We start from the raw sequence: 16,453 nt of genomic DNA on the forward strand, positions 1-16,453 counted from the left end.
CAAACACAAGCTAAAAGAATAGCAGGGTTATACTCTATAGAGAGAGAATTACAAGAAAAATCATCATGGTTTGTGGTTTGCTTGTTTCCCATTTCCTAGAAACAAAACTAAATTTTGTATACGAATTTTTTATAGACAAAATTTGGTTTGTTAATATAGCATTAGGGTAGTACATAAAGCTGTCACAAAAATGGGGGATCCTGGGCAGAAAACACCTACATCAACTTTCTACCCTGATACCTCACCATGAGAATACCAGTATTGTTGTCAAACGTGCCGCTTGTATAACACAGAGTGTCTTGTATCTATTTAACAGGTGGTAGAAGAATAATTTGAAAAACTAAAACCCTTTGAAACTGAAATTGTTTGCTCCTAAGAAAGGAGGCCATGATATTTTTCTTATAGCAATAAACAAGAGAAGCATACTGTTTTAGAATTAAAAATTTAATGAAGGAAATTTTTACTGAGCAAAATTTTTTGTAGCATTTCAAAGTTACTGAAGTGCTGTTCTTGTCAACAAGAGTTGCAGATCAACTTTAAAGTTTGTCAGTGTAACTTATCTCCTACCACAGGTACACGAAGATATCTCTGCCTTGGTGCCTGTATGTTATGTAGTAAACTTTCAGTTCCGAATTTGTTGGTCAGGCTTTGATTGGATATTTCTGTGAAGAGATGCCAGAGTTTTCCAGTTATCATCTTATCGAGTATATTTTTAATACTAATATCCATCTTATAAACAGGAGTTACAAAATGAAATTTCTTCACTGAATATATTCGAAAAATAGAAACAAAGAAGATAATTAGAGCCATATTTTAATGTATATCAGCCTGCCATATCTTAATTTCAGTGGGATCAATGCTATAATATAGTTCTATAGAAATTTTACTTGAGTCTGTTTTGTTTAATTGTGTCTGATTTCCTTAAAAGCTGTATTGGTTGGATCTTTCATGAAAAACAAAAAAATTCACTACATAAACAATTGTCCCTTTTGTTTGAAGGTTCAAGCTCAAGTGCGACATGCAAAACTCAACTTTGACAAACTGAAGACTGATGTCTGTCAAAAAGTGGATCTTTTGGGAGCGAGCAGATGCAACCTCCTTTCTCATGTGTTAACAACGTATCAGGTATCCAAAGAAGGCACTGACATTCAAAGCAAAGATTTTCTGTAAATATATATATATATTTTTTTTTTTAGATGTTACCATGGCAGCATTCAACTGTAAGAATCTGTAACTAGTATTGGACAGGAGATGTTAAATTTGCACTGAAAACAGGTTGGTGTTAAAGCTAACATTGCACTGAAATTTTAACCTACCTTACAGACAACTCTTCTTCATTTTTGGGAAAAAACATCACACACGATGGCAGCAATCCATGAAAGTTTCAAAGGTTATCAGCCATATGAATTCACTATGTTAAAGGTAAGGAATATACAGATATGTTTGTTTTCCCAATGATAACAAGTAAGAGATCAAACAAGGATGTAGAAAGCACTCATTCATATTTTGTCCATATATTTTACCCCTGTCCTGTCTTTTAAATTAAATACAGGTTTTCTGTTTAGTACTGTTCTGGCTAGTAGGATCAAAAGCTGCATACAGAGTGCAGCAACTGATGAATATTTCAAAGGAAGACATTCAGGGCTACACTTCAGTATGTGTTTAGGTGCTAACCAGGATTGTGTTTGATTATTCCCAAAGAATCATGAAGTCCAGCAGAATTAGGGATTTATGTTGCTTTCCAGAATCCTAGAAGAGAATTAATACCATTTTGCCTTTGCATGTTTTTAAAAACTCACATTCTTTAAGGATGCTTTGTTGGACTGAATACGAGTCCATGAATGCTCAGGGTTCCCACACCTGTACTTGGACTTTTTAACCCTTAACTGCTCTGGGAAATGCTGCTTTGCTTGACTAGCGGTATTTGCTGATCCTTTGTAGTCTTTGAATAAGGAATATGTGCAATATCTGGCTGAAGTCTGAGTTCAGAGTTCTGCCAAGTGTCTAAAAATAGTGACTGAGCACTAGCACTGTGTATTTTCCTGGTCATACCTGTCCCGGCATATAAATTAGCTTTGTCCATTGCAATTTGAGGTTCAGGAGAGGAATGGGAAAACAGTGAAAAAATGTGTTAACTTTTCAGTTATCCCCATAGACGTCTTTGTCCTGTAGTTATTTTGTGCAATTTAATAACTATGCAGTTGGCTGATTCCATTTGCGTGGGAGAAGAACATTTGTCTGGAAGAGGTCTGTTGGAACGGTTACTTACAATCGGGAGGAGAGTGAGGAATGAACAGCTTGCACCACAGCCACTCTGCTTGGAGAGACAACCCAATCTGAAAGCAATTGCAAGTTGTAGCCTCAATCCATGAAAGGCTTGTGTATACAACACGCAGAAGTCGAAGTTGGGCTTCATTATGCTGTATAGTCTGTGGCTACCTCAGAGCTCCTGGAAAAGAAGCACCCAAAGATACAAGATTTAATTCACCCAAGACTACCACACTTGTACATTACTATGCTGCATTTAAAGTTGTTTTCTAGTATGTGGGCTAGGAAGGAACAGTTTCTGAAATTTGAAGTGCATAAAGAGCTTTTGGAGACTGTTACTCCTGTAGCTTGAAACATCACAAAAGACTACACAAACAAACAAGCTTCAAGCTCCATCTCTCCTTACCGCAGACAAAAATAAAAGGAGACTCATAAACTGTTTCATCTTACCCTGCTTCTGAAGAATCCTGTCTTGCAGAAGTCCTCATTTGCTATGAAGCTGGCATAACTCTAAGCTGCTTTCTTATATAGTCCACTTCGTGGAAGATGGGTTTTAGCCAGAGCTCATGTCCAGATTTCAGCAGGAGACAGTTGGACATAATTATCTTGATATCACTAGTAGTTACCTACAGACTCACCAGCTAATCTGCAGACCAGAAAAGGAGGTCCCCCTTATTTGGCCACCATTGCAGTGATGTGTAGTTCACAGCCTGGGTTTAGCACAGCCAGAGTCCTGCTCAGGAGCCCAGGTACCGTGCCAATGGGCTGTTCTCACAACTTCCCTATGTTAAAAGTTTTTTGAGGAGTTTTTTCTCTTTACTTTGATACAAACCAGTTTCAGTCTAATATATGTAGGTAGCCTGTCTTGTTGCTGAGTATTCTCTTTCTTACATAAAAATGTGATTATTTCAACAAGACATATGATGTTTTAAAATGTATAGTAATGTTTGGACACCTTGGAGAGAAACTTGTACAGAAAATGCACCCGTTCTGGAGTGTGAAGTACCCTTATGGTGGAGGATGAGAGAGATTTGGAGATGTTTGTTACCTTTTAACTTCCTCCTGTGAAAAATTTCACTGTAATCTAAATTTGAAATTAAGTTGGGAATCTATGATGAAGAAATATAATCTATATTGAATCCACACATGTAGGAAGTACTCCCTTGACGCAAAAAATAACTGTAAAAATGATTGTGAGTATTGTAGTGTGTTTAGGATGCAGCCTAACTTTGTTATGAGAATCTTAACCATTTTTATTGCTGGTCTCCTGCACTGAAAAGATGTGATTTTATGTTTTTGCAGTGATACGTATGCTGAGAAATTATGCTAATGAGGAGGTGGTTTTACACTACAGCATTTCATGGATGTCTGCTTTCAGAAAACAGCTATTTGGGAATAAGACTGTGTTACTGCCTTTTAATATCAGTTCTTTATTTCTTTCAGTCTCTAGAATGTGACATTATTTTCTATACTAAAGTGAAGTCTCCTCCATGATCTCTTTTCCCCAGTTAGTAGTTTCTGCTTGTTTACATGAAATGATTTCTAAGGAGATTAAGTCAATATCTAGTGGTTGCGTCATGTGAGATTGTTGCCTGAGAACAGATGTCTGCAGCTACTTCAGGTGCCTTGCTAGGCTAAGCCACCTCCCCTTTACTTCTCATTTCAGAAAGGTGTGGGACTCCCGTATCTCCTCTGCTAGACCTGGGTGTGGGATAACAATCAATGTTTATGGTCAGGGCACTGATCCCTACCAGTCATAGCACATGTTTGTGAAGGAGTAGCTATATATCAAGAGTTGCAAGCTATTTCTACATTGAGATTACATGGTAGTATTTTTTCATGAAGTGTAATAAATGGCTACGTCTGATTTAGTGTAAGTGTAGTTTCTGATAGAGAAATTTTTGGTCCAAAAATTAATACAAAGAAGATGGCATGTCCTTTGATTTGACACAATGAAATACACAATCAGAATACATTGTTAATTAAAATATACAGAAAATATCTCAATGTGCCCACTTTTATGGGAGTTACTCCTTTTAGAATATTTTTCCCTGATCTTAAAAGGGATCTTTCCAAATATAAAAATGCTTGCAAACCATTTTTTTTTTTTTGTCTTTTATGACTCCAGTTCTGATACTAGCAGCTTAATTTTGCTCATATAAGTGTTCCTTCTGAATTAAACTAAGCGTGCATGTATGTAGGGTTACCATTTTACCTTAAAACAAGAATTTAAAGAAACTGCTAATATTTGACTTAGACATAGATTGCCTTGCTGAAAAATTAGAAGGAGCTATGTACTGGAAAATTGCTGTTTGTATTTTGTGGTATGAATATATTCATGTACCAGGTTTACCTCAGGAAGGAGACTCTTAAATGCCTCTCGGGATTGTTTCTGCAAAGAAAACATTGTCTTTAGAGATGTTTGCCAAACTCCCTTAATGAAAAGCAGCCCATTTGTTTTCTTTGCTTCAGGGTATATGCTGAGAGTAGTATAATTGTGCTATTGCAGCTGTATTTCCTAACTGCAAGTTTTATGCTTGATGAAAGATGATTATTAATGTGCCAACAACTCTATGTATCATGATGTAAAAGTATCTGTTACTGTATCCATTGCTGTAATCTTAAAGATGATGGGCTGCTGTTTTGGTAAAGCCTCTCAGGTTTCCTTGGCTTGAAATTGCCATATACCAAATGAACTCAAATTTATTTCAGAGGCTACTTTTCTTGAATAATATATCTTTCTAATTTGTGTCACCATTAATTTGCTGTAGTTACTTAATGAATATTTAGTTGCATATTTTACATTTGAATGCTTTAACACCAGACTTCCCAGAGAGTTCATATGAGCCTAGTAGTAATAATAGCCCTGATAAGGGAGTCAAAAGGCATAAATCTCAGTGCATCCATTTATTTTCATGTGAAGTGGCATGATGCTACCTGTGCTCCATACATGGTTTGGAGAACTCTGTCCAAGCAGGTACTACAACACTGTCGCCTTCTGCTGACCTCTGCTGTAGTCTGGTATCGTTTGTTTGTTGCACTATGACTTGACTTATAGGCGAGACTGTGTATAATTTTATATCTCTGGGGGTTTGGGGAGGGTTTTTAGAGAACATGTTGTGGTTTTTTTCCTGGTGAATCTCCACAAGGAAATTCTGAGACTACGTGCTTTTCCTCTTCCCTTTCAGCTGTGCCCCCCACATGAAACATATTCATGTTTCTGTCTCTTCAGTAGTGTCACAGTTCTCTCTGTGTGTCATGACATCCTGTGACATATCCCCTGACTCTTGGATCTCCTGTTAGATGTGCTTCATTGAATCTTTCTCTGGCAAGAGGAAGTGCATTAGTTGTCCAAGGCACTTCAGAGGAACTGTGGGTGATCTGAATATGTTGTCAACACTTGGGTGATTTAACTTCAGAGGACAGGTTTTATGTGCAATGCAGATGATCTTGGCTTGACTTGAAAGCAGCCCAGATGCAGGTGAAGGAATTTTGTGTGTAAGTCAGCCTCAGAATGGTGCCTGAGCTGGAACCAGAGTTAACTCTGTAGTAGAGGAACCCCTTGTTGGCTTGAATATTTAGTTTGAGTACTGGGAGCAAGCAAAGTATCACTGGGTGGCTTTTGGTTGTTGAGACAGACAAGATAGCCAGAGTGAATGACTCTGAACTTGCTCTGCTAGTATGTACAATCTTACCCTGATTTTTATAATAGAAGAGAAATAACGAAGCTAGGAAGATAGCTTTCTAAACATGCAAGGATCCTACCTTAAGACACGTACTGGTGTATCTCGCAGCAAAGTCCATGTGAGTCCATAGAAGCACCCAGAAGACTGCTGTGAAGTTACATGTTTGTCTGCTCTGAGCCAGCAAAGTCAGGGACACTTCATACACCAAACTGAAGTGTACTTGCTTTTGGCAGAAGTCAGTCTGTGTCCTTACAGCCTTGTTTAATCACTGCACTTTCTAGATGGTGGGACTTCTTCCCTTCTTCCGATGTAACCTGAAACAATTAAGACAATATCATAGTTTGATTTCTGTGCTTGCTGACAGTGATCACGTGACCTTGAATTCATGGTTAGCAAATGACAATGGCTTTTTAACATTCAGTTTTATTTCATACCCATTCTCTAGCTTTTTAATATCTTTTGAAAAAGGTATCTTAGTTTGTAGTGCACATCAAGATGTGGATTAGAGAGGGGCAGGGGAGAGGAACATGATTTCATTGTTTGCTATCAGAATTTGAAGGAATATTTGCTGAATTAAATTGTTACATTGAATTATTGCATTAAAGTACTGCTGCTGATTTTTAACAGTTTTTATCATAATCTCCATTGAAACTGGAGCTCTATTTCAGAGCTATGTTTATTTTTCTAATACAGGAAATAGTAACTGCCGTTGTTATCATGCTGTTTCCTTCCCCAGGTATTCCATTTCTATACGCTGTTTCTGTGGTCATATAGCAGTCCTGTAAATATGGATTTCCTGAAACACTCATGAGGGAAGCATCATAAGATAGAGTTACTTAAAGAAAGATGCTGATTTTTCTGTATTTTTCTTGGTGAAGATACAGAATCTTTTTTTATCATTTTCCTTAATTTACATAGTCAGGCAATGATTAAAATAGTTCTGTTTGTACTTCAAAAGCATTACATGGTTCTTGGGGCAGGCTCTATGCTGCTATACTTAGTAGCAGGCAGAGCACGGCAACTGTTGCACCATCACCTCCTGATTACAGTGGACTGTGTGTCCTACTGTGAAGGTGTCCAGGATGGCTTAAGTGCCTGAAGCAGTACAGTCCTGTCATGCAAAGTTCTGCTGTCTTTCTCTGCACTGCAGAGACACTATACTTGACTTTTGTGCAAGTGAAGTGAAGATTCGTAAGTTTTTGAACTCTAATCATGGTCCACTTGGAGTCAATCAAATAATTCCCATCAATTTTAATAGTGCAAGTGCAGTCTGATCAATGCTCAGTACAAATGTAGTTAAAGGATAACCTATTTGTTCATAGGTGAGGAAGCTGAGGTGGTTAGTGCATTATTCAGAATCCAAAAGGTACAGTCACATGTGATTCTGATTAGCAATGTTACAGCATCAAAAAAAAAGTGGCAACCACAGGATAAGGTGAATATTTTTAATGTCTCTATCACTGCTTTTGTGATCCCTCATCTTTTGACACAATGTCTGCAGTGCTAAATGTGCTTATGACACATTGGTCTGCGGATCTAGGTAGAAAAATTAACTTACTGAGAGGAAGAAAAAAGTGCAACTGCACTATACAACAGGTCCAGTAGTTTGGTTTCTAAACCACTGAAATATTCATTTTCTCATCCAGACAAGTACTGAGCCAAGCAGAAACTAGAATATACCTTCTGGGAACTCATCTCTCCTAGTTAACAGGGCAGTGCAGATAAGACCTGCGACATGCCTGGGAATGCTCTTCTAGTAAAAGATGGGCTGGGGATTCTAACCTCATTCAGTACATGAGATGGACGTAGCAGCCATGGTTTTTTTCCTCCATTTTACTGTTCTGATGGGAACACACTACCATTTTGGTAAAACTCCTGATGCAAAAACACTGGTTTTGTTTTCATTGTTTCACACAAAGGGTGGCTTATTTGTTTTAGCCTTAGGTTTTTGGGGAGCAGGGAGATGAGGTGGGTGAGATGCGCTACTGTGAATATCAGTGAGACATACATAAATGTAATTACAAGTGGTCAGAACTATTAACGTGAAACATGGGTTTATTTTTCAGTCTGAGTCGGACTTTGGAAAAAGGGACATGTTTTCACTGTCAGAGAAAAAAGCCCCATTTGGTAGATCCAAATGTTCACATCGCTAACATCTGTGATTATTTCATTGCTATCTTCAGTTACTTATTTTTCCATACAGAATTCTTAATTAATGCGTCACAGGGACACCCAGTAGTGTATTTGGCACTTCTGCAATCTCAAAGAGTCAGTCTATAATGCTTTATGTGTTGGCTTGTTCACAGGTCCAAATTTTGGTTATAAAAATGCTGACCATGCAGCTACACACTGTTATCTTGTAGCACGGCCTTTCAGATTGCAAAGGGACAGCAGGGTTTTGTAATACCACTCTTGGCCTCTGTCTAACTAATCGTCCAAGATTTTAACACTCTTTTTCAGATTCAGGGCACAAGTAGTGCGTTCCCACTACAGTACAGTTGCCAAGGTTGTGTGAATAGTTGTGTCAGGAAAAAAGAGAATAAACAAGTAAAGAAGCAGTATATGAGGAACAAAGAGATGTGAATAATGAATTTTTCACATCTTAAAAAAAAAAAAAAAAAAAAAAACCCAACAAAACAAGCGCAGCCCACCAAAATGGCAAAGAAACATGCTGTCAGTGCCTGCTTTGCACGTGGTATAGATGGTTTTACTTAGAAATACTGGACACAGAACATAAGTTTAGAAGTCACCAAGAGTCATCCTCTTACATAAAGTGTGTTCATGTGACTCAGTTTGCGTGAGCGTCTTCTAACAGCTTGTTTGAGTCTGATGTAGTTTTGATACAGCTCAAATTATTGCTTAATTTTATGTAGATTCTATAGTCTGGTTTGGCTTTAAATTACACACTTCCCTGATTCTATTTTGTTTTCTTCTCTTTGTTTATATTATGGTTATGATCTAGAGCTTACAAGATCCTGTGAATAAACTAACAGAAAAAGTAGAAAAGGAGGACCTACAGATTGAGAGCACCAAATCAGTACAAGATCAGCAGAGTCAGTAAGTCCCATGGCCTATATATGAAAATAATAAGCATTTTTGTCTATAACCTGCTTTCTAGTTGCTGGTCACCAAATATTTATAAATGGAAATATGGACACAGCTAGTCTGATCACACTGCCTAATAGTAAGCTTAATACGACAATTCCTGAAATGTTGTAATGTGTACATGAAAACTAATCAACTTTATGGTGAAATTATGGGTCTTTTTAAAGCTCTTTAAACCTTTATGCATTTTTTATCTTTTCTAGCCTTCTCTTTATTTTTCAGCTTTTGCCTCATGTTTTCTTTAGTAAAAGAAACCGGTAAACTACTACACATGGGAGGTGATACATGAGCGTTGTATTTTTCCCTGCAGCAGCATCTCCTTTCACCTGGGAATAGGATGTGGATTCCTGATTGCTTTGAGCAGCGATTAGTTTTCATAATGTATACAGCACCAGTTACCAATCCAATGAACTAGTAGGTACTTAGGGTAGAGTACATCCGAATGAGCTGATGCTATCAAGGGTTGAGTTACCTGTAGCTCTGAGGTGAGAGGGACTTATGAATGGGCTTCTGTGAGGAGAGAAGAGGAGAATGAGATGCAATCCCTCCCCTATGGGATCATCAGGATTCTGTTCTGAGGAGATGCAACGTTGATATAAACCTGCTGCCACCTGTTGTTTTGACTATCCCTGGTTAAATGAAGCACCCAGCAAAGGAGCAGTTGTCAAAAAGCAGAGAACAGCTTGACCGATCAGTGAGTTTTGCTCAGCTATTTATAATAATGGATTTTTAAAGAGTGCAGTTTTGCCATCCTTTTACTTGTTTAGATGGTTCAGAACTGCTGACCAAAACCAGTTATTAATTGGTCAGATGTAATGCTATTCAGATGAGAAAGGACTTGGCCAAATACTATTTGGCAGGTGGTTGTCTCCACAGCACTTCCCTTGAACCTGCTGCATCTCATGTGAAAATAATATAGAATTTCATAAAAAATTTTCCTCAATGTTGACTATAAAATTCTATAATGAGTGCATGATTTATGTAAGATGTGCTCACTAGCACGTACCAACAGATGCATCAGATGCCATGTCATGTTTGTACTTAGTTTTTTTTATGGATTTTCTTATTCCTTGTCTGTCATAAAAATGAGGAGAAAATATATGTCATCATTCTGCTCTCTAAAATTAACCATAAACAAACATCTAAGATCTTAGGAGAATTACACAAAACAAAGCTTTTAAAATCCTCATGAACTTTCCTCATGTTTATTTCACAGTAGACATCTGTTATCCTAAAACTGGGCCTGAATCTAATTTTCCTCTGCTCCACCACAAGAGCCTGGGAGGTGGCTCCTCCTGTCCTGTCACCAGAGGACAGGAGGAATGTGCCTACAGAGTCCTCTTCACCATCGTGTCAGCCTAGTGTCTGCTTCATTCCCTACTGACTGAATGGCTTTGCACAAAGTAACAGCAGTTAGAAAGTATATATTCTTCATGGAAGAGATTACCTTTGTGTAAGAATTGCACGTAAACCACAGCTTTCTTTTTTCTTTCAAGAGCTTTTTCAGCAACACTGCTGATCTGTTTTTCTAGAAATCTGCTGATGTGGGACAAAATTCACCTGATTGTTGATTTTTAATTAGTTACTGTTAAAAAAAGATGTCCAGAGTGGTTGTTTTTTTGGTGTGGGTTTGTTTGTTTTTGGGTTTTTTGAGCAGCTGTTCCTCCTTCAAGGTAGTTAGAAAAGACCAAATCTGGAAAAGCAGAATACACTGTGCTTTTTAATAAAAATATTCAGTTAGATTAAAAATGGAAATGTAGTAGATTTTGATGGTTGATCTTCAATCTAATTTTGGTTTTCAACAGACTTCTGCTAGTTAAACAACAGAAGTTAACAACAGACCAGGATATACAGGAAATGCAAGAGTCCTGCATTACTGTTTTGTTATTGATATGATTCTGCAATGATGTGACCAAAAAGAGAAAAATCTATTGTTTTTCTATAGCCTTAGAAATATTTTCTCTTTTTTTTTTTTTTATTCTTTCAAATGAAGGTTAATTTCATTAGATGAGGAGAACCATGCCAAGGAGTCAAACTATTCAGGTATTTTATTTCATGTTATCATAAGTTCATAAGTGCTGTAATACATGTTTTTTTCATTTTTGTTTATTTCCTATATGTTCAGCCTCACACAGCAAATCACTCCAAACGCATGAAACTTAAATTTTATGCCCCACTGCATTTCAGTCAGTTACTCTCAGGTAGGTCAAATACTTTGTCTTCCAAAGCATAATTCTTCTATTGGGCATGGCTTCAAGGAAAGGATCTACAGATTACTAGGTGTCAAGATGAGGAAGGTAGGCCACTTAGCTTGCTTGTTTGTTCCAGTGATTAAATATGTAATCTGTTAAAAATTTGCTGAATTCAGTGGAACATCTGGCCAAAATCTAGGCAAAGACATATTCAGCCACTGCCAATGACCTGATGAGTTGTTATTACCCAATGACACAACCAAGCTCTAACTGGAGGTGCATAGTGGAAGAATGGGAGGCAATGGACACAAGTGACAGGAACGGAAATTCTGATTACATTCTAGGAAAAAAAAAGTTTTTATGATGAGGGTGGTGAAAGACTACAAAAAGTGCCTGGAAGGGCTGTGGAATCCTGATCCTTGAGATCTCCAAGACTTGACAGGACATGTTCCTGTGGAACCTGATCTAACTTCATAGCTGACTGTAGTCCGAGAAGGGGCTTGGACAAGATGACCCCCAGAGGTCCTTCCAGCCTAAAAAATGCCATGGCTTATAGTATAACTTTTTCTACTAAATTAATTGAGATCATTTTAATATGTGATATTTTATCCTTCATGGAGATACTTGAAAGTACATTAAAATCAAGATTTAAATCTTCATTTTGATAGGTGAGCCATAATGATGTATTGAAGACGTCATCTTTATTTGTGAAGTTTGTGTTGCCATTCCATTTTACAACATTACTTTTAAAATATGACATGTATAACTGGACAAGATATTTCTGATGTCGATCTCTTCTGTTGTGTTTCTAGAAGTTAAAATTACATTCCTGTTTCTATATATAAGAAGGATATTTCATGTTGCTGCAAATTGAGTTAGAAGCTCATATTTGAATTTGCTGTTTATTTAAGACTCAGTTCCTTTTGGTCACAAATTTCCAGGATCATGCTTCCTTTCTGCAACATGGCTTGTTTTCTGTAATCCTAGAGATAGAATTTACAACTTAGTGGTAATAAATTCTTCCAGCTCTGGCTACAGAAACTGACTGGCTTGAGTTACCTCTATTAGTCTGTTAGTTGTTTGCACGGTTTTTTCATGAGTGATTTTGTGTTTACTTCCAGGTGACTGCTAAAGCCATTGAATAGCAATGGATATAACACTAAACCCTGCAGGTCTAAACTAGAAACACTTCTACTTTGCAATTATTTCTCCTAAAAACTGTTTTTTGACATCTGTTAGTTGTCATGTTCCTAATCTATTCAGTGTGTTCATTATAGATAATATGCAGTGCTAACGTTTTAGCTGGAATGTTATGCAGCACGAAGTCGAGTTGTTTCTAAACAAATATCGTTACCAAAGAAAGCTCATAGTTTTATTAAAGAATTAAATTAGTTGTGGTTTTGTTTTTTTTTTAAATAGGTCTGCTTTCCATAAAACCACCTTTTATTGTAGGAGAACTTATTATTCTAATATTCTTTTGCTGAATCCCATACCGAATGGGATTCAGTTAATACTTTGCCTAGGAGTAATGGTGCTACAAGCCCATAGTTACCTACAATTACTTGAGTCACCCTGTTAATTATTACTCTATTATTACAGAGTGTTGGCTTTTTCCTCTTCAGCTTTGAACATTGTCATATTATGAAAGCATCATTTTTCCATCTGTGTTTATGCCACTCCTGTCTATATAGTGTGTAATCAGATATGATCATGGGTCCTAAAATGACCAGCTGATTCTAGTGCTGATAGCACATTTCTGTCATTGTCCTAGTAAAGCCTTGTTAAAGTAATTTGATTCAAACAGCAAGCCATGTTTCATTTAGTTCTGAACACACCTTGGAGTTTCTCTTGAAAGGGTTTGGTATTCAATTTTTATTCCTCTATAGAGAATTTTATTTCTCCTTTCCAGCCTCACATTTGAGGCTTCCAGCAGATCTGGCAATACTGTGACCAACACCTTCCTTTGTCTTTAGAATTACTGAGTTTGTTGACTAGAAGCTAGATTTCTTCAACAATTAATGGGGAGAGAAAGGCATGTTCAGCAGGTAACCTATCCCTCCTGTTTTGCTGTCACTGATAGAATCTAGATGATTGTTTTGACTCCATGTCTAATCTAAGAAACTTACTCAGAACTTATGGTAGCTACAGTTGGGCGCAGTGGTCTTTTTTTTCATGTGATAGCCTATAACCCTCAGCAATACATTTTCCATCCTATTTCCCTTAGCCCACTTGTTTTCCTGTAGGAGAAAAAATGCTTTTATTTATATCCTGACCTGGGGTGCTCTGGGGGAAGGTTCCTTTTCCCTGTTCCCAGAGTCAGTGTGATGAGGAAGAACATACTGTCAAGGAAGGCAATTTAGGGAGTGATGAGGTTCTGGCACTTCTGTGCTCTCTCCTGGCCTTTGTAAGTACAAGATTCTAAAAGAAGTGTTTCTGGAGGACAGCAGAGACCTATCTGATGCTTACAGTTGCCTCCGTTGGGTGTCCTCAGCCTGGAGATGGGCTAGGTGGCAGGTGGTGATTCAGAGGAAGACCCCTCCCAGGTTATTATTCAGAAATTTGCCGCATTTCATAGAAAATTCCTTGAGTCTTTCATCTTTTGTGACCTGGTTCATTTTAAACATCAATACCAACAACCATTGCATGCTGATCTTGTAGTGGCATTGTTTATAAGCTTTGTCTTATGCCAAGTGCAATTTAATCAAGATCCATAAACATGTCATAGCTGGCAATGGCAAGGATGCCCTGTCCTCGTTACAACGAACTTGTAACCACAAGCAGAACTCAGGTGAAGAGACTTAAGTGCCTTTAGATGTATACATACAGATTGCCTGTGTACCACAGATCTTTCTTTGTTGCTTTTCTTTTTCAGTTTGGGTTTGGTTTTGTTTTTGGTTTTGTTTTTTTTTTTCCTTTTAGGTGCCATAGATGACTTATTAGACCTGCAACCTGAAGAAAATGGTATGAAAAATTGTTTTCATAATCTGAAAGGATTAATTAAATTGTTCACCTGCAGTATTTAAACAGGAAACTCATATTCATATAGAGGCACTATTCCTAATGTTATAACATGAAGTAAACCTTACTGGGGATAAAACACACAGGTGGTTCAAGGTTAAGGTATACTGGACTATACCATGTTCACCCCACTGAAGTAGGTTCCACTGTAAACATTACCCCTCCTGTAACATTTCACAAACTTTGATTTTTGGTTCCTTATTTGCTGTATCACAACCCTTGGCAAAAAGTAACCATAACATTTTGTATCTGAAATGCACATATTAGAAACAACTGATTTAGTCATCTTAAAATCATATAAGAACTGGTGACTTCTTTGAGCCAGGTAGTTAATTAAATTTGCCATGCTGTTCTCACATAAGAAAATGATTTTTCATTCCAGGCTCTTTTCCTATCCTTATGCTTTTGTTAGATCTGTGACAGCTCAAGGGAGTGTGCTTTTTTTTTTTTTTTTTTTTCCCCCAAGGGTACTATTTTACTGTGTAACATATGAAAGATCTGGCTAAAAGCTTTATACTGAGGTTTTTTTCATATGCAGTAATACTATTTCCTATAATTCCTCATTTGCTTTTCACTCACATCTCAGAAGAATGAGGGAGGGAAAAAAAAAAAAAGGCAATAGTGGCAACTCAAAGAGCAAGTAAAGAAGACAAGAAAAAAATCCTTTTGTACATGTTAGTCAGTCAGACTGAAAGTGTGATTTGGGGTATTTAAGGCACTGCCTTCATGGTAGGTAAGGAAGAGAGTATGTGCAAACACCTCAACTTTGGATTTGCCAGGGGCAGTTTCTTGCACTGTGGGGAATCACCTGTGAAGGCAGAAACAGGGAAAGTTCCTCAGCTGTCTGTGCAGAAGCAGCCCTAATCTGTGGATAGGTAAGGGTTGATGACTTCTTTTCTGTGTTTAGCAAAAAAGGTCAGTACATGTCTGATAGTGAACTTTTTTTATTCTGGTTTTCCCCTTACTCAGTTCCATTCTGTGTTGGACCTTCTTAGTGGATATACAGATAATTCACAGTTATTGGTCATACAAGTTTAGCTATGCCAGTTAGAAGGCTATTTTTTTATTTCTTTAGTCAAATAAATTGATACAAGAACAGTTGTATAGTGTGTAGATCAGATAAGGATGGTTATGTTAATGTTACACTATCAGCCATTTACCCTAATTTTACACACTAGATAGCTTTAGGCTAATGAACATTACATTGTTTTAAGTGAACCAGTATAGTTAGAGGTACACTTCTTTGTGTTTCAGAAAGAAGCTTGTATCTTGTGGTTCTGATAGTGTATAGTTGTAAATATTTGCAGTTTCTCTTCCTTAATTTTTTTTAAATACCAGCAAAACAAATCATGTTTGCAAATGAATATTAGCATTGCTAGAGGTTTGTTCAAATAGCTACAAAAAAAAAAAAATACAGTGACATTGTTTTTTCAGTGTTTTATTGTGAGTTTGGGTTTGTTTTTTTTTTTCATGGACACTTATAAGGTTAGAGGCTGAATGTGCAGGCAAAAAAAGGGTTTTGACTGTGAAAATGGGCAGTGAAAACAGAGAAACGGGAAAAGAAGTAACAGAAGACTTACGGGTGAGGTGAGAAAGTCCATATCATTCTAGTAATCTAGCAGACATACTACATGAGTAATATCTCGCTAAGCCAGACTGGTTTCAGGATAACCTTTATTGCAAACAACAGTAGAACTTAGAAACTACCTGCTTACTTGAGGTAGCCAGCACGTAAGCACCACCATATCCTCACCCTGCCCTGGGTGTGTTGTCCTCGCAGGAGGATCAGAAAGACTTCTGAGACAAGAAGTGTTGTCATTCCTCTGATTTCCTGTGGTCATACACACTACAGCAAGACCTAACTGGTCTTCAAATGTGAAGCTCTACGTTGTACTTTCTTCCCCAGTAAAAATGGGACTACTGCAAAAAATACCCAGATGAAGCAGAACTTTGCTCTGAGCTGTCTTGCTGCAAAGCTTTTGTTCCATTATAGGTCATTTGTGGTTAGGTACTGTGTCGGTGGTATGTCTTAGCAGATATATTACTAATGATGCTCCCTTTGCATCTCCTCCTACAAGCTTTCCAAGTTCATGAAGGGGCCTCCTGAAAGAAGCTCTGAGATGGTGATGCCCCATAGAGATGAGAGTTCTTAAGTGTCTTTGAAAAAGCTGGTGTGTTTTCCCT

The 16,453-nt window shown here is 37.4% G+C and overlaps 1 protein-coding gene across 2 annotated transcripts in view; it reads left to right on the plus strand.

Moving 5' to 3' along the window:
• ICA1 (islet cell autoantigen 1, 69kDa) overlaps positions 1–16,453 on the plus strand; it is a 58,679-nt gene that overhangs the window by 34,097 nt on the left and 8,129 nt on the right. The window contains exons 6-11 of one of the 2 annotated variants that reach the window (XM_008938705.1): positions 1,000–1,125; positions 1,324–1,422; positions 8,917–9,011; positions 11,053–11,102; positions 13,977–14,039; positions 14,171–14,212. In XM_008938705.1, coding sequence (XP_008936953.1) covers positions 1,000–1,125; positions 1,324–1,422; positions 8,917–9,011; positions 11,053–11,102; positions 13,977–14,039; positions 14,171–14,212 — 475 coding nt within the window. The remainder of the gene's footprint in view (positions 1–999; positions 1,126–1,323; positions 1,423–8,916; positions 9,012–11,052; positions 11,103–13,976; positions 14,040–14,170; positions 14,213–16,453) is intronic. The other variant, XM_008938706.1, reaches the window with a different exon arrangement.

This window comes from Merops nubicus, unplaced genomic scaffold, assembly GCF_000691845.1.
Source record: "Merops nubicus isolate BGI_N331 unplaced genomic scaffold, ASM69184v1 scaffold8464, whole genome shotgun sequence".
In the NCBI taxonomy this organism is placed as follows: Eukaryota; Metazoa; Chordata; class Aves; order Coraciiformes; family Meropidae; genus Merops; species Merops nubicus.